This window comes from Sceloporus occidentalis, unplaced genomic scaffold (assembly GCF_023333645.1).
Source record: "Sceloporus occidentalis isolate IW3139 unplaced genomic scaffold, rSceOcc1.0.p SCAF_1, whole genome shotgun sequence".
Taxonomy (NCBI): domain Eukaryota; kingdom Metazoa; phylum Chordata; class Lepidosauria; order Squamata; family Phrynosomatidae; genus Sceloporus; species Sceloporus occidentalis.
This window is the reverse complement of record NW_028316981.1, coordinates 175,445,191-175,470,841: the sequence shown is the minus strand read 5'-3', so window position 1 is coordinate 175,470,841 and position 25,651 is coordinate 175,445,191. Positions and strand designations below refer to the sequence as shown.

Genomic DNA, 25,651 nt, shown 5'->3' with positions numbered 1-25,651 from the left:
AGAATACTGAGGAAATAAAAGCCTGAGACAACTACAGCAGCTTCTCCATCCAGGTAGGAGGAAAAAGGCCCCTTTGCCAAAAACTCATGGACTCCCTCCCAACAGCCACAGTGAGAACTGCACAGCTCTTGGTAGCCTCATGAATATTCAGTCAGAAAAGCCAATGTGTAAAAAACCAAAGTGCCACCCCTGGTGAATATTCAAGAAGACCAGCCATCAAATAAAGAACTGCTGGGCAAATTGTAAAGAACAGAAACCACACATACTGCTCCACCTCCAATTGGCTTCCAAGAACACATTTCAAAGCCAGAGTCAGACAGCATAAAATTAAAAAGTCATGTCTCAGCTAGACAGCTAGCACATAAACCAGGGATGCTTTACACATGATGGCTATCCAGCAGGGATAGGACCACAGGCAGGGGAGGTTCATATGCTCTGGGCACACTGGCCATGCACTTTAATACCAAACACATACACTTCATGCACTGAACACATGGGCTGAACACTTAGTGGGTTGTACAGCACATTGCCAGCTTTAAGGTTTGGATGATGTGATTAGTAGGGTCCAATCCTTTACTTTCTTTCTTTCTTTCTTTCTTTCTTTTAAATCAGAAATGAAGACTTCATTGACAAGGCTCCTATTACTCAGGCACAAAACTGAACAGGATTGCCTCAACAGAGATTAGAGACATAGCCAGATGAAAGAATGAATGTGGCGCTGATGCTTCAGCAAATACCTGTTTATTACATCTACAATTTACACATCTATGCCTCTCTTTAAAAATCTTTAAAAATAACCAGAATTGCTGGAATCTAGCAGAGCTTTTTTGTGGAAGATAAGCAATTCATGTGGATTCCCCTTGCAAATCTTCTTGCCACTCCCCACACTGATTTAGAGGAGATGTCGCCAAACCATCAGGTCTAATTCCCATACTGGTTGAGAAAGTTCAGATTTATAGTCTGACACATCTGGTAAGCACAAGGTACGGAAAACTGATCTGGAAGATTGCCTTTGCTTGAACTCTTCACAGCAGAGTTTTAGAGAGCTCAGCAGTCTGACTCTACATGTGGTTCAGGAAGCTGAGAATTGAGAGCATCTTTCCATGGTATGGAATTCTACCTAAAGAATTTGGATTGAACACAGTGGGTCTTGTGAGTAATCATCCTGGAATGCAAGGTGAACCATTCAAGACCCACCAATGGATTTAAGAAATCTCAGAGATTACATCTACATGTGGAGGTCATGCCCCCCTCTTACTTGACATAGCATATGAATAAAAATATTTTATTTATTTAGTATGCATATTTTTATTTGCACATTATTGTACAGCCACCCCTCCCAACTTGCAGGGGATCCATTCTGGAACCCCCCACAAAAAAACAGTGACTCGCACATATGTGAATCCCATAGATAATAATGGCACATGCGCCCAGGTGCGTACATCCATTTTAAAGATACCAGCTCATCCCTCCCACGAAGAGCAAGACCGTGGACTCCAAGTCCACACATAAGGAGGGTCGACTGTATATTCATATTTTAACATTTTATAAGGAAACAACATCATTCAAAGCAGAACAATTTAAATACATTCAATATTCAACTCAACACATGTGTAAATTTTGCACATAAAAACATTTTAGAAGAGGGGGAGGAGGAAAGATCAGAGCCTCCAAGTCCCATCCACCCACCTTGAGCAACTCTCTCATCCCCTCTAGGGGTCCCGCACCACCATTTGAGAAACAATGTTTTAAATGACAGGAGGGTAGATTTTGATTGACCATTATGAAGAGCCTCTTGATGGTAAGGGCAGTCTGGCAATGGAACCAATTACCTGGAAAGGTGGTGAGACTCTTTCTCTGAATGTCTTCAAAAAGAGGCTAAACAGCACCTGGTGGCGATGCTCTAACTGGAGTTCCTGCATGGAGCTGGACTCAATGGCCTCTAGGGCCCCTTCCAACTCTATGATTCTATGAATACTTAGGCTTAACCTGAAAACTGCCCTCTGATTAAGAGACAGCAGGTTTAAACTATATACTTTAAAAAACAACAAATAACATATTTCTCTATCTACCTTATGCTGGAGGGAAAGTTTTTCCTGGATGATGCCTACATTGTGACACACACATTTATCATCAAAAGGGGGTTGAAAAACCCATGTCTTCCCCCTCCCCCAAATGCTTGTGGTGTTGTTTTCTCCAGTGCAAATTAACCAGATTTAAATTGACTTCATTAATCAATCACTCAGCTAAAACTCTTATGATGAATTGACTAAGATTCATTGACTAAGATCCATTTGAAAAAGCAACAGCCCTGCTAATTACTACTTTATAGGCAGACGCCTTTGACGAACGGTAGGAAAGTGAGGGAAGATGTTTCAGCACCTTGGACAGTTGCCCAAACTGGAAGGGAAAAGATGAGCCCCCAGGAGGTTAAGAAGAGTAAACGAGGTTGTTCTTACTTTTGTACAACTGGCTCCACAAATAAGACTGTCAGAAATTAGAGATGCCGGTGTGTTCATCTGGAGTCAGGATTGGAGAGGAATTCTAGAGGTTCATTAAAGTTTACCTCAAAGGAGTGTTACAAACCCACACATTCTTCTCACGCTCTGACTGAAATCAAATCAAATCTGTTGAAGAATTATTAGCTTTGCCTCCACATTAATGGGGCTATGTCAGTCCCCATTATTTAGTTTGTGTGTGTGTGTGTGTGTGTGTGTGCTTTCAAGTTGCCTGCTAAGTTATGGTGACCCAAGAATTTAATAGGGTTTGCTTAGGCAAGGAATACTCAGAGGTGATTTTGCCAGGTCCTTCCTCTGAAATATAATCTATGTCACCTGGTATTCATTGGCGGTCTCCCACCCAAGTACTAACCAGAATGAACCTGCTTGGCTTCAAAGACAGGATCTGGTGCCTTTAGGGTATAGAGGGATGTAAAAGGCTGCAAAGCCAACAGTGTGTATTTGTGTGTCTGTGAAAGGGAGACATGTGCCTTCTAGATCACCATAAAGTCACTCTCTTACATGGGCATGAAGCAGCTCTATGGTATTGTGAAGGGGGAAAGTAAAAGCAAAAGAGGTCCATCCATTAGGCACAGGGCAATAGCTGCAATGCTTAACTCTTCTAATCTTCAAAGTCCAGGTTCTCAGGGTACTCCTGGGGACCACTTGTACCATATGACATATGGAGATTAACTAGCTCAGTTTCAACCCCAGAAGCAAGATAGAGAATGAGTAACAGCAGCAGCAAAGTGAGGGTTCAGGGGCAGGAGAATTGAGGGAGGCTGAAGAAGCACCAGACTTCCTTTACCAGGACTTCTCCTTCTGCTTCAGGCAGCAGGAAAACTTAGGAAGCCACTGTATTGCAAGCTGCTTAGGAGCAACAATTGAGTGGGTGGGTGACTGGGAAAAGTCTATTCCCTGAAAAGAACCAAACAAGATGGTCTTCCCGGTCTCACTCTCAGGTTTTGCCCCAGCATTCCCTTAAATCTGAACTTGTTCAACTGTATGACAATCCTACTCCATAATACTGAGTGTCAGATTTAAGAGGCCAAGGGGACCTTTTTCACCCTGATCGCTGACTGATCTGAGAACTTTCTGAGTTAAGACTGGGGTAAAGTCAGAGCCTGGAAAAGTTGCTAGGGGGAATACAAGCATAGAATAGCCATGATGGCTGATAGATGGGTCTCTAAAATAACATGAAATGACATTTGGTCTGTACACATATAATAAGAACCTGGACCAGTGTGGCAACAGATACTGCAGGGGAGGCCACTCTTTCGATGGCCTCTATGGCAAGAGACCAGGAGGCTTTGCATGGGGTGCAGGGAATGTGCTACATGATGAGGGTGAGGTGGTGGGTTATTTAAGACTTGGCTGCCTCCGCATGTGCCCCTCTGGATCATTGCAGTATGGCCCACCCTCTCAGTGCATTGTGAGTTTACTGGTTGTTTCAAGGCAGGTAGGAATGTTCTCTCTTTTACCTGTGTTCTTTTGCCTACCCCATACCGTATATGAAGGATTTCGATGATTGACAGGAGGTGGCATCTTTAAATAAGCTACTATTTGGCAGGTAGCAGGGGGAGAATTTCAGACTTTGGTGTACACCCTTGGCACTCTTTTGGTGAAAGGTAGAGCTTTAGAACAGCTTCTACAGATGCTATTACTGGGGGCAGGGAAGAAGTCTACATTTGAGGTTGACCTGAGTGTTGTGCTTGCACTTATAAGGTCCAGCAATTTGGGTGCCCTGGGCTTACCTTTCAGAAGTGGCTACCCAAGAAGGAAACTATTGGATCACCCTCAGGACTCAGGTGCTTCACCAAAGGGGAGGCTAAGGAAGTAGGCTAGGGTAGACACCTGGCCTCAGCTGGACCTGCATCAGATTGTGTCTCCTCTTGATCCTTTCAGGTCCAATTACCTTAAATATGATACAAGGTCAGATAAAGTGGCCCTTATTGACCCAACTTTCTGCCTCTGGTCTCGTTATTCCATGGTTGATCATCAAACGTTGTTTATGCATTCACTAGTTACAATGACTAAGAAAAGCAACAGGCTTAAATTTCATCCTCCCTCCCTCTCATACACACACAGACACCACCATCTTCTCCCAATGTCCCACTGGAAACCTCATCTCCCAGCCATTATATTAATCAAAGTGAACCTGTCCAACACGTTCCAAAAACAGGCTTATGAAACACAATTCAGAACTCTAATGATTTCTCTCCCCAAAAGGAAGAGAAGAATAAAACAAAATGGAGTGAATGGAGTGAATAGAGACCTTGGCTTTGTGAGTCACTCTATCAGTCTCAATAGCCTCTTGGTATTTAACCCACTATTGTCTCAAAAGTATTTGATGTGCTAATTAGAGATGAAGCACACAAACCAAAGCAACACTTACTTTCAATGAGCTATACAATGTGAACTGAGATGAGCAACTCCAATCTATTCTCTGCAAGCCCTGTTTACTGGAGCTGCATTTTGGCAGCCAGAAAAATCAAATGCAAAAACAGGATTTTAATGTATGTGGTTATTACTATTATTATTATTATTATTATTATTATTATTATTATTATTTCAGTGGGGAGTCACAACCTTCTGTTTTTATCCTCCAGTCTTTGAATAGGATGGGTTAGAAATCTGAATGGGAACATTGTGAGTTTATAAATACTGTATACATTTCCTTGACTTGATGCCCAAATTACATTTGGTGCCAGTCTATATTATACTAAGTTATACTAACTATACTAAGTTATCAAAAGGGGGAATTATTGTTCTTCATCCAGCCCCTCCTAACTTGGGGCTCTCCAAATGTGTTGAAATATAAACTCTGTCATCCCTACTTATGCAAGCTAGAAATAATGGGAATTGTAGTCCAACTCATCTGCAGTGGACAGGGTTGTAGAAAATTATCCCAATTCAAAGTAACCCAAACTGAAAAATCTAGAGCACATGATATAGCAGCCCCTTTAAAAACTTCACTTTTAAAACAAGAATTAAAAGAATTACAAGTAGTCTTTACAAGTAGTATGGTCTTTATAAATAGGTGACATTATCAAGAGCTTGGCTGAGTGAAGATATTGTGATTCAAAAAAGTAACTTGTCCAATTTCTAATATTTAGTCTTAATCTTTTGTGTCTAAGACTTAGTCTGCGATTGCATTCCCACTGCAGAGGTAATCTAGTATGCACCATTTAACTGCCATAGCTCAATATTATAGAATTATGGAAACTGTTGTTTTGTGAGACATTTGGTCTTCTCTGTCAGAGAGTTCTAGTGCTAGAAGAAACTACAATTCCCAGAATTCCATATCTCTGAGCTATGGCAGTTAAGTGGTGCCAAACTACATTATTCGTGCAGTGCAAATGCATCCTTAGTCTTTGCTGTCTTAAGTTTCTATCATTTATGTATCTACATTATGTTGTTACAGTCAGACCTCCATATTTGTGGACTTGTCTTATAAGGATCTGAGCATCCACGAATGGCAAGCCCCATTGTTCCAATGGCTGCATGTGCAGGCATGTGCACATTGCATTGTCACAAGGAGAACAGGCCTTGAGGACCCACTTCTTTTGTATCTGCCGGGGTTGGTGTGGTGGTGGTGGTGGTGGTCCAGAACAGATCCCCATGGATACAGAGGTCTGACTATATCAGTTTCATGCCACGTCTGCTATCATGGCAGTTAGGATGCTTTGGAATCTATAGTTAACTGAAGTAGTTAGCAAGTACTTGGTGCCAAGTGACTAAAAGAAGAGATGGATTGTAGAGTAGATTTGCTTCATTCTGTAGTGCTTTTAAACTCCCAGGGTACTTTGATAAATGTCAACAAATATGGTCATGTCACCTGGTCTCTTCTGATACCCTTACATTGCATTAAATTCTGGCAACTATGTCTGTGGACCTATACTCCATGACTGGGAAAAGGCATGTTATCCTGATATTTTATCCTGACCCACAGGTGTGGGCTGTTGAAATACATACAGGAAATAATTTCAACAGTGGGAGAGGAAAGGGTTCAAAAGCTCTATGCCTGAGTCTCAGTCCATGTGGAAGTGAGTTAGTAGGTTGTCAGCACTCTTTGGCCTGCACATATGGCTTTTGAATGCATTTACTTTTCTGCATGGGCTGATATCAGTGTTGCCTTTCTGTTACTATATGCTTTTAATAAACTGTGTATGAAAGCCAGTGGGATGTAGTGGTCTGAGCATTGAACTATGACTTAGGAGATAAGGTTCAAATCCCCACTCAGTTATGGAAACCCATCGGGTGCCCCTAGGCAAGTCACATGCTCTCAGCCACAGAGGATGGCAAAGACAAGCCCACTCTGAACAAATCTTGCTAAGAAAACCCGGTGATAGGGCTTGTCATGGGTTGGAAGCAATTTGAAGGGCTTGTCTACATCAATTCTTTAGCCCAAGTTCCCCCTGGGCTTGCTACATGATCCTGCTTACATGATACAGTGCTAAATTCCCAAATCAGGTCCAGATTGTCTTCATAACACCCACACTTTACTGAGGGTCCTCAGGAGATTTTTTTTTTAGTGACAACAGCAGCTGCCTTTTCAGTTGCAGTCCCCATTTGTTGCCCTGTGCTGCAGCTGTGGGTACAAGTTGCTCTGAGATCAGAATGAGGCACCCAACATCAATAGTGTGGCTGGGCACCTCATTCTGACCTGAGCAGCAACAAACAGGGACCATGTGGGAAAGCAACTATGCATTGTTGTTGGGGCTAAAAACTTGCAAGGTAAGGGATGAATTCAGGGGGAATTTAGGGCCAGAATACTCCAGGGACAACCTGGAGTATTCTAGCCAGTATAGGCAAGTCTGAAGACACACAACTACATATGATCCAAAAATAGAGCAAGGGCACCTGTGGCCCTCCCAATGCTGTTTTACTCCAGTTCCCATCAGGCCTGATACCATATGACTAAAGATCGAGGGCACTGTGAACTATAGTCTGACAATATCTGGAGGGATCACAATATCATGATCCCTCCAGCAAAGAATACAGAAAGACAAATTACAACCCATAGCACTGTTGACCTAACTATTTGATCTTCCATTCAGCAGCTAGGATACTCTGGTATTAATGAATGTACCCTTTAAAAAGTCCTTTGTCTAGCCTACTTTCTAAACATTCTGAATAACTGGGAGAATGCATTCTAATCATTTACTATACAACGATCCAGATCAGTTTAATTGTTTTGTTTTGTTTTGTCAGCCAAGGTTGAGCCTTAGGATCAAATTCTAATATCCATGTTCAGCCCAGAGACAAAAAATAAAATACATTCTAAAAGTTAAAAATCAATAGTTGAACGTCTCTGAGTATCTGCAGAGAGACGTCCCTTCATTAGGAAGAAACTGCAGCCAGCCTTCTTATATTAAGGACTGTATTTGTAATATTTCAGTAAGACTGCCGTAGGGGAGAAAATGGAAAAGCAGTAGCAAATAATTCCAACAATAGTTCAAGCCAGTGTGGTGTGGTCGTCTGAGTGTTGGATTACAACTCTGAAGATCAGGGTTCAAATCTCCATTCTGCCATGAAAACCTACCATTCCCTCAGGCAAGTTACATTCTTTCAGCCTCAGAAGAAGGCAATGGCAACCCCACTCTGAACAAATCTTGCCAGGGAAACCCTGTGATAGACTCACCTTAGGGTTGCCATTAGTCAGAAATGATTTGAAGGCACACAACAAGAACATTCAAGTCTCAGTACTCTTCTTACTATTACAGATAGATGAGAAGTTTATTTCCATTCATTCTTCATAGGAGTTTGTGAAAATTTACAGATTTCTTCATATCTAGGAAAGTGGGGGGGGGAGGAGAGATTTTAAACATGAGATTGTAAAAGAAAGTGAACTGACAGATTTATTCACCCAGGTTCGGGACTTTGAGTGTTTAATTTTTAAACATCTGGCTTTGCATCCCTAAGCACTTAGTTACTTTTGCAACACTAAACTAGAGTTGCCATTTCTTTATTTCTGAGAAGCTGCCAAACTTTTAACAGCTGTGTTGGCAGGCAGGCAGGTGCAAAATTGTTATTTCTTGTGAATGGGCGTATTAACTAAATTTGGCTAATGCGAATGAGGGAGAATTTTGTTTCAAAGTTCAGTTTTGAAAAAGTTACTGAAATACAAAAATGTTCTCATTTTTTATAGAAGAATTTTATTTTTAAAAAAATTATATACAGAAGAATTAATAGCCGAGAATTCCCTGAATCATAGTCTGAAACTAATATTGGGGCATCTTACAAACAATGGCAACTAGTGGCATCCATGTATGTGTACTGGATAAACTCTTCTGGGTTTTATTCTGAGATTTAAGAATTCTATCCAAATTTCTGAATTGATTTTGTGGATAAGGTTCCCAACCTTGGGAGATTTCTTTTGATGTCCTCAATAAAACCTAAGTTCATTGCCCCACCAGTATGGGAAACATCAGGTATGTTGTCTCCACATAATATCCAGTGCCGGATTTATTCACAAGCTTAGTAAGCAAAGTTTCATATTATGGAGGAATGCTCTCTCTCCATATATATGCTTGTGTGTGTGCATGAATGTGTATATATACAGTCAGTGCCTCATACACACAAGCTCTTTGTCCACAGATTCAACCATCAACAGCTTGAGAATATTTTTTTTAAATATAACTTCCAAAAAGAAAAGCTTGATTTTGCTATTTTAGATAATAGACACTATTTCACTACACCATTGTATATAAGGTGGCTTAAACATCCTGGATTTTGGTATCCATGGGTGGTCCTGGAACCAAACCCCAGTAGATACTAAAGACCCACTGTATCTGTATACACTCAAAAGAATTATATTTTGTGATAAGATACAGGCTTTGTAAACATGACATATCTTAGAGGCCTCAGTGTATCTTAAGCAGAACTTGATGCAGGAGTGGCAGGCAATTTCCATGTCACTCAAGCAGCGAATCTCCAATACTGTATATTTCAAATGAGCTATCCAAGGTACTGAACAAGAGGTTTAGCACCTTGAAGTGTTTCATAAAGCTCAGCACCATGGATAGTTCCTTTGAAACCAGAGTGGATTAACATTCCCACTGACCTTAGCAGAATGTCCCATTCTAAGAACAAACCAAAGAACACTGACAGCAACAGCCACTAACTTTCTCTTCCTTTGCACATGATGCACCTGTGTGATTTGACCACCTTCTGGAAATCTTCATCACAATTTCCACTTGCACACACATGCTGGTTTGTTTGCAACTCACATTGGCAACATCTAAGGAGTCAGTTTTCTAATGCTGTACACTGGCTTCTTAAGTATAAAAAACACACCCACACCCACACCCTTGAAACCTTTCATATCAACACTACTCTGGGATTTATTATGTTAAATGCGAGAATGGCCTAAATACTTAAAAGGTACCAGATCCTATCTGAACTTGGGAGCTAAGCAGGGTCAGCCCTGGTTATTTATCTATCTATTTATTCATTTTTATTTCTATGCCACCTTTCTGCTAGAAAGGGTCCCAAGGCAGCTCACAAATAAAACCATTTTAAAAATTTACAATATTTTGTAAAGAAACAATTCAAATCAAAACAGTATAAAATTACATACATATACAAAAGATTTAAAAAAAATAAATATAACTAAAGCACATACCCTTATAAAAAGACTTGGTTAGTAGTTGGATGGGAGGCTGCTAATGAGTATCAGGTGTTGTAAGCTATATTTCAGAGGAAGGAATTGGCCAAACCACCTCTTAGTCTTCCTTGTCTAGGGAAACCTAGTGAAATTCACAGGGTTGCTATAAATCCACAGGCAACTTGAAGGTGCACATATGTACAGGTGCGGTGAGCAAGCTTGGTGTAGTGGTTTGAGTGCCAGACTCTGAGGACCAGGGTTTGATTCCATGTTCAGCCATGACAACTGACTGGTTGGCCTTGGGCAAGTGACACTGTCTCAGCCTCAGAAGAAGGGACTAGCAAACCCCCTCTGAACCAACCTTTCCAAGAAAACCCCATGAGTGGTTCATCTTAGGGTCATCATAACTCAGAAATGACTTGAAGGTATCCAACAACTTTCTGATATTATGGGCTGTTCGTCAGGAGAACACACTCCATTAGCGAATGGTGGAGTCTCTTTCCTTGGAGGTCTCTAAACAGAGGCTAGATTGCCATCTGTCAATCGGGATGCTTTGATTGAGAGTTCCTGCATGGCAGAATGGGGTTGGACTGGATCAGGGCCCTTGGGGTCTCTTCCAACTCTATGATTCTATGAACAACAACAGCAAATACCCACCTGTGGGAATTGAGAAGAAGAACATCTGGGCATGGCCCTGATGAACAGACGTGGCCCAGATGTGCTTCAGCTTCCACAAAGAGGAGTAAAAGTGACCCTAGCAAGGAACTGGAGGGATTGTGTCCCAAAAGAGAGGAGAGCAATAGTTCCACTAGGAAACTCCCAACACAGAGGAAGATGAGTCCTAATGGGGGTCAGAAAGCCCCCAGCCCTGAGGGATGAGGTGGGTGTGGACTAAGGGCATTGGGGGAGCCAGGAGGGGAAACCCAGCTGCCCACCAAGAGAAAGGAGCTTGCCTTCCTCCTATTTTCTGTCCTTGGGGTTAATAAGCAGCCCCTCTCAACCCTCCGCAGGTGAGCAGGCAGAAGCACAAGTCCCTAGTTGGAAGAACAGAGAGGAAAGTCTTGTGCCTGGGAGCACGCAGGAGTTCACGTGTATTCATTCCCATTCACACATACACACACACAACCAAGACAGGGGGAGAGGGCGGTGCCAAGTGTATGCTCGATGCCCTTCTCCCCCCACCCCCATCATTTTGGGCAGGGCAAGGAGGGGATGAGATGTCCTCCATCCTAGTCCTCCTTTCCAGGAGGCATGCCAAGACGTCCTCCATTTGGAGAAGTGCTGCAGTCACTGTTAGAAATGGGCATGCTATATGTGAGTGCATAAAGATATTATTTTTAAAGAAAGAAAGAAAGGGAGAAAGAAAGAAAGAAAGAAAGAAAGAAAGAAAGAAAGAAATGTGCCTGCTATTGCCATTGCTCGGAGCAACCAAGGAGAGGAAGAAGTCTGGCTTATTCCCTTTAATGTTTGGATGGGGTGGCCTCCTCCATGGCTGCTCTGCCTTGCCTCTCCTTCTAGGGTTAAGGCACCTGGTGGCCCTGGCCAGGGGGATCTGGGCTCCCAAAGCTCTCCTCTTCCTCACCTATAACCCTCTTTAACCCTTTCCCTTCCCTTGGACACTCACTCTCTCTCTCAGACACACACACATCTCTTTCCCTTCCCTGGGTACTTAATCTCTCTCACACACATACACACAGAGAGAGACACACATCCATCCCGGACCGACCTTACCTGAGCTGCCCGGGAGACGGCCCCCAGCAGCAGGAGCATCTCTGCCAGGAGGCGCATGGTGGCGGTGCCCAGCCCAGCCTCGGGCGGGCTCCTGCCTGCCCCCTTGCCAGCCTGCCAGCTCCCTCCCGCCCCCTCCGCCCCGACTGTCACTCAGCGGCTCCTTCTCCTCCTCCTCCTCCTCCTCCTCCGCATCCCAGTGCCAAGGAGAGGGGAGATGGAGAGGCAGGGAAGCCGGCCAAGGAGTACCCGCTGCTCCCCCTCCCTGGCAGCCCGGATCTTCTGGCTGGATGCGGCGGCTAGAGGATGGACCAGCCTCCCCTGGCAAAGGCTGGCAGCAGGCTCCGCCTAGCGCTGGGCCGGGGAGGCAACGCGGCAGCCCCAGCGCCCCCTCCTCTCCCCCTCCCCCTCCCCCGGACACTGGGCAAAGCGGGCACCGACCGAGGGATGCCGACTCGGGGATGGGGAGAGTGAAGACAACTCCGGCTCCCATTGGTCCTTCCCAGCTGGCCCATTGCCCATCCAGAGCCTTTTTGGCACAGAGGAGAGGGAAGCCCCTTCCCCAGGCTCGGAAGCCGTATAGCAACGTCAGTGCCTTCGAGACTCACTGGAAGAAAGACATTGGCATTTCCTAGGCTTCAGTCTACTTCCTCAGATGCATTTGGTGGAAGCCAGACACAGACATATATATGTCACTGGTATGTGAGGATGTCAATTCAAATTACAAATCCTCCGAGGAAGTAGACTGAAGTCTAGGAAAGCTCTTGCGGTCGATTTCTTTCTTCCAATGAGTCTCAAAAGTGCCGCAAGATCTCTCTGCGTACTGATGCTCCAGACTAACACGGCTATGCCTTTGAATTCTCAGCCTTAGGGGAAGGCAAAGGCAAACTCCCTCTGGACAAATATGTAGAGAGATCTTGTAGCACCTTGTAGTGATCAAATGCACCTGAAGTCTAAGAAAGCTCCTGCGGCCAACTTCTTTCTTCCAGCGAGTCTTAAAGGTGCCACAAGACAAGAGCTCTCTAAGTACTGATTGTACAGATTCACATGGCTATTCCTTTCCAATCTACCACTATAGAAATGCACACGTTATTACTATTGCTACTATGGCCACCTTCAGGAGGCGCTTCGGCTGTCATTGGCTTCCTTTCTTTTTTTGCTCTTTGGTGGTTCTGTGCCTTCCAGTCATTTCCTATTTCTGGAAACCCCTTCTCCTGGGGTTTTCTTGGCAAGGTTTTCCCCTGGAAGGTTTGGCCCTGGCCTTCCCCCTGAGGAAGCTGAAAGAGTGTGACTTGCCCAAGGTCACCCAGTGGGTTTCCATGGCCGAGCTGGAAATCAAACCCTGGTCTCCAGTCTTGTGCCACACTGGCTCTCATGGAACAGCCTTTGCCATGGTTTGAAATGGAAGACACAAAATCAGAGCTAGGCTGAGAGAGTGTGACCAGAATTCGAACCCTGGTCTCCAGAGTCCTGGCCCAACACTCAAAGCTCTCTAGAGGCATCCAATTCCCTTTCGACCTCTAAGGAGCTGGAGTCGCAGAGGGACTGATTTTTTTTTACCAAAATGCATGTCTCGCTTCATCAGCCCTCAGTCTTGACACTGCGACTGAAAAGGGAGAGAAAAGATGATTGCTCCATCCTGGGGGCTGAACACAGAGCTACAAGGGTGCTTTTCTCTCTCACTTTTTTCCTTTTTAACTGCAAGGGAAGGGTTCTAAGAAATGGTGGTGGTGAGTGACTGGGAAGATGGCACCCTTGGCTTTGTTTCTGCCAGAGTATAGTTATCTTCTTTAAGCAGGTCTTGTGGCACCTTTGAGACTCAATGAAAGAAAGAAATTGGCAGCATAAGCTTTCCTAGACTTCAGTCTACTTCCTCAGCTGCATTTGGATGTAGGCTGAAGTCTATGAAAGCTCCTACTGCCATTTTCTTTCTTTCAGAGAGTCTCAGAGGTGCTACAAGATCTCACTACGTACTGATTCTACAGACTCACATGGCTATATCTTTGAATTCTATCCTTAAACAGGGTCAGCCCTGGTTAGGACTTGGATGGGAGGCCACCAACAAAAAACAGTTGCTAGGCTGTATTTCAGAGGAAGGAGCTGGCACAGCCATCTCTGAGGACTCCTAAGAGAACCAGATGAAATTCACAAGTCAACAGGCTACTTGAAGGCACAGACACACAGAGACACAGGGCCCGAACAGACAGGCCAAAATAAAGCTGCTTCGGGTCACTTTGGAGGTATGCTGTTTCAATCACACATGCATCTTAGGAAGCCAGAAGCTGCGCCAAAGCTGCACTCCAGTCCTTAGGACCAGAGCCTGGCTTTGGCACGGCTCCTGGCCTCTTAGGATGCCCGCATCATTTAAACAGCATACCCCCAAAGTGACCAAAAGCAGCTTTATTTTGGCCTGTCTGTACAGGCTCAGAAACACAGTGGGCCACAGCACACTGCAGAAATAATCCAGTTTGAGAGCACTTTAACTGACCTGGCTCAGTGCTAAGGAATTCTGAGAACTGCAGTTTCCTGTAGCACCAGAGCTTTCTGACACAGAAGGCTAAGCATCTCACAAAACTACAGCTCCCAGGATTCCCTAGCATTAAGCCAGGGCAGATAAAGCGGTCTCATACTGGATTATTTCTGCAATGTGTTTTGGCCCACAGTTCCCCTCCTTGCATGCTTTCTATAGCAGGCTCCTCAGGACCAAGAAGTGGTGTTTAGGGCAATCAGTGAATTACTGCTTGAAGGAAATAGCAGGGAAAGAAAGCGATGGTGCTGGATTGCAGCCTTGATTTGAAGCTGAGGAGGGAGATTATTGCTGATATGGCACCCTGGGAGGAAGAGACAGCTTAGAAAACAGAGAGTGGGAGAAGGAAGATCTTTTTCATCAGACAGAGAGGATATATATATATATATATATATATATATATATATATATATAGTGTGGTACAAGCGTCTGAGGAAGCAACTGGGGGAAGAAGTTGCAGGTGGACTGTGGACTGCTTTGTATGTGCCATAGGGCAGAAGTGGAAGAAGGAGATCTGCAGGCTACAGGTGGCCCTCATGGAGTCGACTGAGGTCCTGAGGTCCCCTTCTGACCCTTCCCCTTTTTGCAACACTGAAATGTTGTTTCAGGGAGTCCTCCACTCAAAAGAACAAGATTCTCCCCTATAATGAACTGTTAGGAAGGATCGAATTAGGAGAATTTAATTTGCTCAAATTTACGAGAGGCGTGTCTTAACAACGCATGCAGCGGATCGTGTCCCTATGTGTATACCAGAGGTCATATAGTCCAACCCCAAGAAACAGAGACTCCAATGCCAATGAGTTGCAATTAAAATATAAACATTTATTAAAGCCACACAACAAAAGGGATCACACACGCTCACACACATTCAATGCTAAAGCAGGGGAGGGGGAGAGTTTGGGAGTAAAGGAGAAAGGATAGAGGCACCGTTGAAATATTTACCTTAAGAGTCTTCTCCAAGTGACGGATGTGAGTGATGGGGGAATGATGAGACACGGCCGCGGAAACGGGGAAAGCAAGCGGCGACTGCGGTAGCTAGGACTTAGAGGCCTGAGAGAGACAGTGAGCATTGGCTTAGCTCAAGTGATTTCAGCGGAGCCCAAGGCTCAGAGAACTCAAGCCTGGAGCAGCAGCTCTGACAAGCAAGGTTTTGAGGTTTGGAACTTCAGCTCAACAAGCCCAATGAGGGCAGAAGTCTAGGTCCTATTTATACTGCGAAACGTATCCTCAGGCTATGGCTGCCTGGTGAACAAAGGTCTTGATGGCTATCTTTTGTCTAAGCTGAAACTTACACAATGGATATACAAAGAGGAGGTCTGACACCTTTCAGGGGAAGGCAAATATCTGAATGGCAGAGTTGCTAATACAATCACTCGCACATTAGGAGAGAGGCTACTTCTTTGTCCTCTTCTCTTTGGGCTGCCTGCAAAACTTGTAGGGCAACTCCCAGAACTGGTTTCTTAAGGTTTAAATCTACCTTTTCCTATGACCAAGTGCAGCAAGGCTGGCTGGCTACGTGGTCAGCTCGCTTTTAGGGTAATGGCGGCTTGCGATGGGGTCAGTCAGGGGTTGGCACCCAAAATTTATATAAAGCCAAACTCGGTAACAGAACCAAGGTACAGCGGGGAGTGACAAGGCATCCCTTCTGGTCATTCAAAATGGCAGCTGATTTGGTACACTGTGGCCCTCTAGAGGTGCCCAAAATTGGATGGTGCCATCCTCTAGGCTCTGGAGCATGCCCACCTGTGCCATAGACAATTGTATGGTTGCTGCATGAACAGAAGTGCAGGACTGGATAGACCTGGACCATGATCCAGCCCAGATGTTGTTATACCTTTGAGAGTTTGTGTCTATTGGGTGAGTGAGATGCTACTCCCCCTTTCCTCAGAAGGCTCAGGCCAATCGCTAGCCAGCCTGATCCACCTTGACCTGCCTATTGGTGATTTGTGCATCTTCTACTGGCCACCCTGCACTACTAGGTTTTGATTCCAAAGGTTACAAGATGCCACTGGGTCCTGGCCATCTATATGTTGATAAATTTTGGGTGCCAACCCCTGACTGACCCCATCGCAAGCCGCCATTTCCATAGGAGGAGGTCAGGCCCAGCATTAGGGAAACTATGGTGCAATGAAGGCTGAGAAGCTTCTGGTCCTTCAAAGGTTGTTGGACTAAATTCCCCATTAGTCCCAGCAGCCTCCCCAACAGTAAGGGATGAGGGTAGGGGTAATTATTAACATATTGAAAGCCACAGATTCTTCTGCCTCATACCCAGAGCCTTGCCCACAACTTCGTGACAGCCAGATGTTGTTGGCCTACGGCTGCATGCCCTCAATTAGTTATTGCTTATGGTCATCCGATCTCTGTTTAATGGCCATCCAGCCTCGACTGAAAAATCTGCAAAGAAGGAGACTTTGCCACACTCCAAGGCAGCATATTCCACTCAGGAAGTTTTCCCTACTGTTTAGGTGGTATCTCTTTTCCTGTAGTTTGAATCCATTGGTCAATGTTCTAGTCTTTGGAGCAGCAGAAAATAAACTTGCTGCATTTTCAACATAGCATCCTTTAAAATGTTTAAACATGGATATCGTGTCACTTCTTAGCCTTCTCTTCTCCAGGCTAAACATACCCAGCTTTCTAAGCTGCTTGGCATAGGGCATGGTTTCCAGACCTTTCCGTATTTTGGCCACCCTCCTCTGCACACATTCCAGGTTGTCCACATCCTTCTTGAATTGTGGTGATAAGAAATGGACACAGTATTCCAGATCTGACCAAAACAGAACAGAGTGATTCTATTACTTCTGTCAGTCCAGACACTACACCCCTATTGAGACAGCCTAGAATTGCATTGGCTTTTTAAGCTGCTACATCATATTGTTGACTCATGTTCAACTTTTGGTCTATGAAGACTCCTAGATCCCCTTTGAATGCACTGTTGTCAAGCCAAGTGTCTTCCATCCTATATGTGACCCTTTCACTTTTTCTGCCTAATTACAGCACCGTACATTTCTCCCTGTTGAAACTCATTTTGTTAGTTTTGGCCCAGTTCTCCATTCTGTTAAGGTGATTTTGAATTCTCATTCTGTCTTCTTGAGTATTGGATATTTCTTCTAATTTGTTGAGGGAGGAATGAAGACAGGAAGAAGGAAGATCAACAATCTGAGATATGCGGATGACACCATACTATTAGTGTAAAACATCAATGACTTAGAAAAAGTATAAAGGAAGGTCAAAGATGAAAGTGCAAAGATAGGCTTAATGCTGAACACAAAGAAAACAAAAATAATGACCACAAAATAAATAAATAAATCCAACCTAGACAATGAGGAAATCAAAATAAAGAGTTCCAGTACCTAGGATTAAACATTGATTAGAATGAAAATTGCAGTTAAGAAATAGGAAGACTAGGAATGGGAAGGGCACTATGAAAAAAATTGACAACATCCTAGAGTAAAGATATATAAATGAACACTAATGTTAGAATTATCCAAGATATTGTATTCCCTTTCACCATGTATGGATGCAAAGGCTGGACAGTGAAGAAAGCCAATAAGAAGAATATCAGCTCATCTGAGATGTGGTGCTGCAGAGGAGTGATGAGGATACTGTGGACAGCCAAAAAGACAATCAAATGGATCCCTGAACCGATCATTCCTAAAATCTCCTTGGAAGCCAAGCTGATCAAATTGAGGCTGTCATGCTTTGCCCACATCATGACTCAATTGAAAACACAACAATGGTAGGACAGGTAGAGGGTAGTAGCAGGAGAGGAAGATTGCATGACAGATGGATAGCGTCAGTCAGAATTTGCAAGACCTAAGCAGAGCAGTGGAGGATAGGGGGTCTTGGAGATGTCCCATCTACAGGGTCGCCATGATTCGGGGTTGATTTGAGAGCAGTTAACATCATGGGGGACCTTGTCAAAGGCCTTACTGAAATCAAGATATGCTACATCCAAGCGTATCAATGTATTTCTTCTGGCCCTGGAGACCTGAATTCATTTAGAGTAGCCAGGTACAGTGGATCCTCCATATTGATGGACTGGTGATCTGTGGATTTGATCACTCACGGATTGCCACAGCCCATATTATTCAATGGTGTGTTCACACAGACTCACTGATGCCTCTGTGTGCATGTTACAGCCCTGAATAATACTGTGTGTGACCATGCACATTTTTTGCCATCTGTGAGGTGGGAGTGGGGCAGAACTGAATCCTCACAAATTGAATTCCTGAGCTACCTCTTTACATATTCAGTGCTGCATTTTCACTACCACATTCCCCCCTCCCTGTTTGAACACTATTTTCTTTTGGGGAGAAGACAAAGGCAAAGAAAGCGTTGAGTATTTCTGCCTTTTCTCTGTCCCCTGTTAGCATTTCCCCACCCTCTTGATGCAGTGGGCCCATGCACTTCCTTGTTCTTCCTTTTGCTACAGACATAACCAAAAAAAGCTCCTCTGTAGCAAACCTGAGCTCATTCTGCACTTTTGCTTTTCTAAGTTTTTCCCTATATGAGCTGGCTATTTGTTTCAGTTCCTTTTTGGTGAGTTCCCCCTTTTTTTCCATTTCTTGTACATGCCCCTTTTAGCTCAGCTGAAAGTTCTTTAGATATCCATTCTGGTTGCTTTTGAGATCTCCTATTTTTTTCTCCTTATTGGGACTGTTTTAAATTTTTCCTTCAACATCTCACTTTTAGGAAACTCCCATCCATCATCAAATCCCTTATTCTTTAGTATTTCTGACCATGAGATCACATTCAGTATTTACCTAAGTTTACTGAAATCAGCTTTCTTTAAGTCTAGAATGCATGTCTGATTGTGCTTGGCTTCCCCTTTGTGCTGTATAACAAACTCCAGAAGAACATGGTCACTTCTACCTAAGGATGCCATCACTTCCACCACATTAACCAGGTCATTACTGTTGGCTAGATCAGATAAAAAATGGCTGATCCCCTTGTTGCCTCTTCCACCTTCTAAACAATGAAATTGGTTGCAAGGCAAGTAAGGAATTTGTTGGACCTTATATACTTGGCAGTTTGTCTTCTCCGTGACTTATCCAACAAGTATCTGGATAGTTGAAATCTTCCATTACTATTATATCTTTCCTATCTATATGTGTGGTCATCTATTTCAGGAAAGCATCACCCAAGTCTTTAGTCTAGTTTGAGGGTCAGTAGTAGACGCCCACAATGACATCCCTGTTATTTGTCTCCCTCTTAATTTTTACCCAGATGCTTTCATTCTGTCTTCCAGCATTTAAGTCATGGATCTTTGAACAGACAGAAACAACCTTTGTGTATAATGCTACTCCTCTTCCTTTTCTGTTTGGTCTATTTCTCTGAAGTAAGTTATATTTGTCTATTGATACATTCCAATCATGAAACCCATCTCACAATCGTACATCTGATGATTCCACCCTGAACTGCAGCTGTGGCTTGAAAGTGTTTGTTAGGTTGAAATGTGTTGACAGTGTACAAATAGGCAACCATGCCAAAAAAATAAAATAAAATAAAATGGCACCCAAGTTCTATTGGACTCTCTTCTACATCAGTTAATCCCTAAGTATATGTTTGTAAAAATACAGCCTGCATTCTGAAAGCTAGACCCATTCCTAGCTGCTACAGGAGATCCCCCAAGTGCTAATCCAATATACAAAGTAATAACCTATAAGAAAAGGGAAGTAACTTTCTTCCAGTTAACAAAAGTGTCTTTAGTTCCTATAACTGACTGGCAAAGTGAGGGTCTATTGACTTGTTGGCTAAAACATATGCAGTGGAAAGATCCATGCAAGATTTTCCCGTTTCATATTTCCTGCTATAGCGTATTTCTCATCCAGAAATCAAAACCTGTTTTGGAACCCTGTCCACCCCCACAATCCAGGATTTTGACATGCTTGTGATTTGCCTTTTACTGCCCTCTGGTAGCTGTTGAATGGCACATTTCATCTCCTGAGTTATGAGAGAGAAAGAGAGAAAGGTGAGGGAGCATTCAAATATTCTGTCTTTTTTGAAATGGAAAGATATTGGATTATATCAGGACAAAATACCAGTTCTCTCACTGCTGGAAAGTGCTGAAAATCTTTTTGAGGGCAATAAGCATATAGGTTATAATTTACAAATTTATGATGTTGTAGCTACATCCCTGTCATGCAATGCTTCTAGCTAATTTCAGTGGTGTTGATGAAGGTGTCCTGTGTGGTATCCTGTTGTGCTATGGGAATTCCTATAACACAACAAGGTCCATAGTGTTCTGGTACCCAATGTACAATGGGTCCCATAGAACTCTGATGTCCATTTCACAATGAAAATCATGGTGCAACAACCACATCGCTGGCTCATTTGCACAATTGTAGCTACATCTCTCCTTTCCTCCTGAGAATTCAAGAATTGTACAGTACTGCAATTCACCTTAATGAGATCATCAGCCAATTTAGAATAACATAAATGTCTGACAGGATGCCAAGTAATGTCTTCAACTCTGTTGCAGGCTCTCTCAAACACAGCAGGACTACCTGAATTTGGTCTGTTCAGAATTTGGGTAGAAGAAAAATCCATTCAATTTTCATTTTCAGGGTGTTCCCGAAGTGCAAACTGAACCAGATGTGAAGATGGGGAAAAAACTCAATGTTTGGGATGAATTAGTGATGTGTGGTAGCTTCCTTGCTAATGGGGTGATAAATCTAGGGCCTGTTACAGACTGCCAAAATAAAGCTGCTTCGGGTCTCTTTGGAGGTCTGCTGTTTAAATGATGCATGCATCCTAAGAATCCGGAAGCTGCACCAAAGCTGCACTCCAGTGCTTAGGAATGGAGTGTGGCTTTGGCGCGACCTCCAGACTCTTAGGACCCATGCATCATTTAAATAGCATAGCTCCAAAGAGACCCGAAGCAGCTTTATTTTGGCAGTCAGTAACAGGCCCAAGTTTCACTTTAAACATTATAGGTACTATCCAAGGTGCTGAACCCAAAATAGGATCAGCAGCTTGGATAGTTGCCTTAAAGTTTGGACTAAACGCCAGAGCAGTTTCACTGTATCCTTGACATGGAAGCCTCAGCCACTGTGCTTTCAGTCAAAGTCCTGACTCCAGAGAAGACCTCGGCTCAATCAGCAAATTGAAAGATAGATGGGCAAGCTGGTTGGGATCAACAGAAAGTGAAACTGAGGATGAGAAAATGTGCAGTTTTTAGTCAGCCTCAGGAGAACTCCCATCTTCCATGGTCCACTGATACACAGTGGATAAGTCCATACTGGGCACCAAGATGCTGGCTGAGAAGAAGGAGAGAGAAAACTCTTTTGCCATCACTCTCCCCATGAGTGCTGCCACTCTTTCTGCATCATCATCTGTACAGGTAAGACCTTAAAGGGGAGAACATGGAGGGTGTTTGGAGAAAGCAGCAAGCAAGGAGAGAGGCTCTTTCTGGGAATTTCAAGCCAAACTGCAGAAGAATGTCAGGACTGTATGAGCTCAATCCTCTTTCAAAGGCTGGCTTTTAAGTCACATACATCCTGGTTTGGGAGTATTTGGTTGGCATCCCTGAATAGCAGAACGGCTGCCAGGATGAAGAACACTAATCTTGTGGTCATGCTGGCTAGTAGATTCTGGGATATACAGTCTAAAATTTCCCCTGGCTCTAGTGTCGAAAGTCTGTTGCTAGAGATTTCTTTTTCTGAAACAGCAGGAGGTGACTGGCTGTGTCTTTCCAATGTCTGATATTCTGAGTCTCTGCTGGAGAGAATGTGGAGCATTTGGTTTCCCCAAGTCCACGATCTTTCATACACCAGATAAAAGAAAGGGAGGGGGAGAGAGGGGAGAGATTATTCTTTGTTCTGCTTAAGGAAGAAAAGGTGCGTGGTTTTGTCTTTTCCCTGAACAATAGTTTGCCAGAGACAGCCCAGCAATTATCTTGTTAAAATGTACCACAAGAGCTGCCGCATCTGCCATCTGAAGGCGTGGCCCTTGGAGAGATGGGTGTGGAAAAGGAATGTGCTTCAGTGAAGCACAAGGCTACCCTGTGCTCCTCTCCTGCCCTGGGATAGTTTTCCTTCTGCTTTTTAAGGCCAAAGGAATGGTCACCATGTATTAATGCAGTGGTCGGCAACCTGCGGCCCGTGGGCCGGATCCGGCCCGCCAAGGCCTTCCTGCCGGCCCCTGCGCAGTCCTGCCGCCGATTGCCGCCGATTTTCCCCATTTTCGCGCCGCTGTGGCCGCCATTTTGTTTTTCAAAATGGCGGCTGAAGTCTCGCGTGACCTCAGGATGGCAAAGGTCACGCGAGACTTCGGCCGCCATTTTGAAAAACAAAATGGTGGCGCCCATTAGGAGGCCTGGTGCAGCCCCTGGAGCACTCCAACAGGGCTCCAGGGGCTGCAGCAGGCCTGCGTCAGGCTCCACCTTGCCCTCTGCCCTCCTCCCTATGAATAGAAGAGCGGGGAAAGGAGGAGGAGGAAGAAGGAGGAGCCAGCTGGCCAGCAAGAGCAAGAGCAAGCCAGAGAGAGGTTGGTTGCTTCTTTAGGGGAGGGGGGGGGGTTAGCCTTCTATTCAGAATTGCATTTTAGTAGTTTCCATGCTAGTAACTTGTTAGTATTATTATTATTTATTTGCCCTTGGTGGTCTCTTTGCAAAAACTCCTTTCAGCTCCTTGTGCTTCTCTGGGTTGAGACAGTGGTGCATGCTTTTCCCCTTCTATTCTGAATTGCATTTTAGTAGTAACTTGTTAGTATTATTATTATTTATTTGCCCTTGGTGGTCTCTTTGCAAAAACCCCTTTCAGCTCCTTGTGCTTCTCTGGGTTGAGACAGTGGTGCATGTTTTTCCCCTTCTATTCTGAATTGCATTTTAGTAGTAACTTGTTAGTATTATTATTATTTATTTGCCCTTGGTGGTCTCTTTGCAAAAACTACTCCAAGCTCCTTGTGCTTCTCTGGGTTGAGACAGTGGTGCATGCTTTTCCCCTTCTATTCTGAATTGCATTTTAGTAGTAACTTGTTAGTATTATTATTATTTATTTGCCCTTGGTGGTCTCTTTGCAAAACTACTCCAAGCTCCTTGTGCTTCTCTGGGTTGAGACAGTGGTGCATGCTTTTCCCCTTCTATTCTGAATTGCATTTTAGTAGTAACTTGTTAGTATTATTATTATTTATTTGCCCTTGGTGGTCTCTTTGCAAAAACCCCTTTCAGCTCCTTGTGCTTCTCTGGGTTGAGACAGTGGTGCATGCTTTTTCCCTTCTATTCTGAATTGCATTTTAGTAGTAACTTGTTAGTATTATTATTATTTATTTGCCCTTGGTGGTCTCTTTGCAAAAACTACTCCAAGCTCCTTGTGCTTCTCTGGGTTGAGACAGTGGTGCATGCTTTTTCCCTTCTATTCTGAATTGCATTTTAGTAGTAACTTGTTAGTATTATTATTATTTATTTGCCCTTGGTGGTCTCTTTGCAAAAACTCCTTTCAGCTCCTTGTGCTTTTCTGGGTTGAGACAGTGGTGCATGCTTTCTCCCTTCTATTCTGAATTGCATTTTAGTAGTTTCCATGCTAGTAACCGTTAGTATTATTATTATTATTATTATTATCACTCCGGGGGCGGAGCATGTGGCCCCGCCCCTGGAGGGTGGAAGCTCCAGCCCCAGCACGTGGCCCCGCCCCCAGAGGGTGGAAGCTCCACCCCACTGCTTCGGCCCCCCAGTTGTCCGAGGGACAGCAACCCGGCCCCCGGCTCAAAAAGGTTGCCTACCCCTGTATTAATGTTTCCAGGCTTCTGTCCACTCCAGCTCTCATCCATTAGAAAGTTAAATCATAGATAGAAAATATGTGGCCCTTCATGTGTGGCATGAATCCAGTCTCCATCAGGCCCTGCCAGCACACAGCCAATTGTTGGGATGATGAGAGTTGTAATTCAACAACTGGAAGACTACTGGTTCCCCACCACTGGGTTAAAGGCTCAGTGGTGAAATGTACAAAGCTGTGGGCACTCCTAAACAGCCACTTGCTACTTCTAGAAGATGGCTCTATGGACCACTATGCCTATTGCTTATGTCCAAGGGCAGCTGGTGGTTTCTATGTCAGTGGAGCAGTAAAAGAGGTTGGTTTTTAAACTGGACATGAAAGCAGCTTTCCAGGATCCGCTCACATTCAATGAACCTGGGACCCAGTGATAAAACTATATAAATAAAAACATCCTTGAGCCATCAAGTGTAAAAATACCATGCAGAACAGGGGTGAGGAATCTTTCTCAGCAGGGAGCTTTAATTCCAATTTGAGAACAGTTTCAGAGGACCAAAACACACTGCAGAAATAACCCAGTTTGAGACTGCTTTAAGTGGCCTGGCTCAGTGCTAGGGAATCCTGGGAACTGTCATTTATTGTGGCACCAGAGCTCTGTGACAGAGTAGGCTAAATGTCTCACAGAACTAAAGTTCATAGAATTCTCTAGCATTGAGCCAGGGCTGTTAAAGTGGTCCCAAACTGGATTATTTCTGCAGTGTGTTTTGGATCAGAGACAACATTCCAGCAGTAAGTAAGGTGGGGAGAAAAAGTAGGGACAAGGACTAAGTGAGGCCAAATGCAGTCCTTACATTTCTTTACTAGATTTACAAAGAATAAGTCAGTTCTATGCAAGTCTGCTCAGGAGTGATCCCAGGACCACAGCTTTCCTGCCTATGAACCTCAGCTTGTTGCCTATGTAATGGTTTTCCCACCTGCAAAGTAAAGTTCCTTTCCCTGCAACAGTTTTCCTCCCTGTGAAGTCTTTTCACTTCTGCAAAGCAAAGTTCACTTCTGTGCAACAGGTTTTTTGCCTAGAAAGCAAAGCTCACTTCTATGCAGCAGCGTTGTTGCCTGCAAAGTAAAGCTAACTTCCATGCCACAGCTTTCCTGCCTGCAAAGTCTTTTCACTTCCATGCTACAACTTTCATGTTTGCAAAGCAAAGCTCGCTTTTGCACAATAGCTTATTTTTGACTGGAAAGCAAAGCTCATTTCTGTGCCACAGCTTTCCTTCCTGCAAAACTCGGCTCAGTTCTCTCCAAGATATTTAAAATTTCAGTAGCCTTTTGTTTCCCACAGCTGTTATCACACTAATTTGAAGTAATAACAGAAACAGATTATGGGTTGGATGGGCTGCCCATCCTATGGGCTGTAAGTTCCCCATCCCTTGTGAAGAGAAAAGAAATGGCATGTGTACATATGTGAACCAACTTTAACTCCCCAACCCATGAAGTTTTGGAGCAAAGACCTACATCATTGATGGAAGAACATGAATCAATTTCTACTTCCCTTTGTACACTGTTAAGAAAGACGTCATCA

General features: G+C 43.9%; 1 protein-coding gene across 1 annotated transcript in view; it reads right to left on the bottom strand.

Annotated features, from left to right (window-relative positions):
* Positions 1-11,909, bottom strand: part of OLFM2 (olfactomedin 2) — a 279,696-nt gene extending 267,787 nt beyond the window's left edge. The window contains exon 1 of the mRNA XM_089509333.1: positions 11,839-11,909. Within this exon, the coding sequence (XP_089365459.1) occupies positions 11,839-11,895 (57 nt within the window). The 5' untranslated portion in view covers positions 11,896-11,909. The remainder of the gene's footprint in view (positions 1-11,838) is intronic.
* Positions 11,910-25,651: the final 13,742 nt, after the last annotated feature.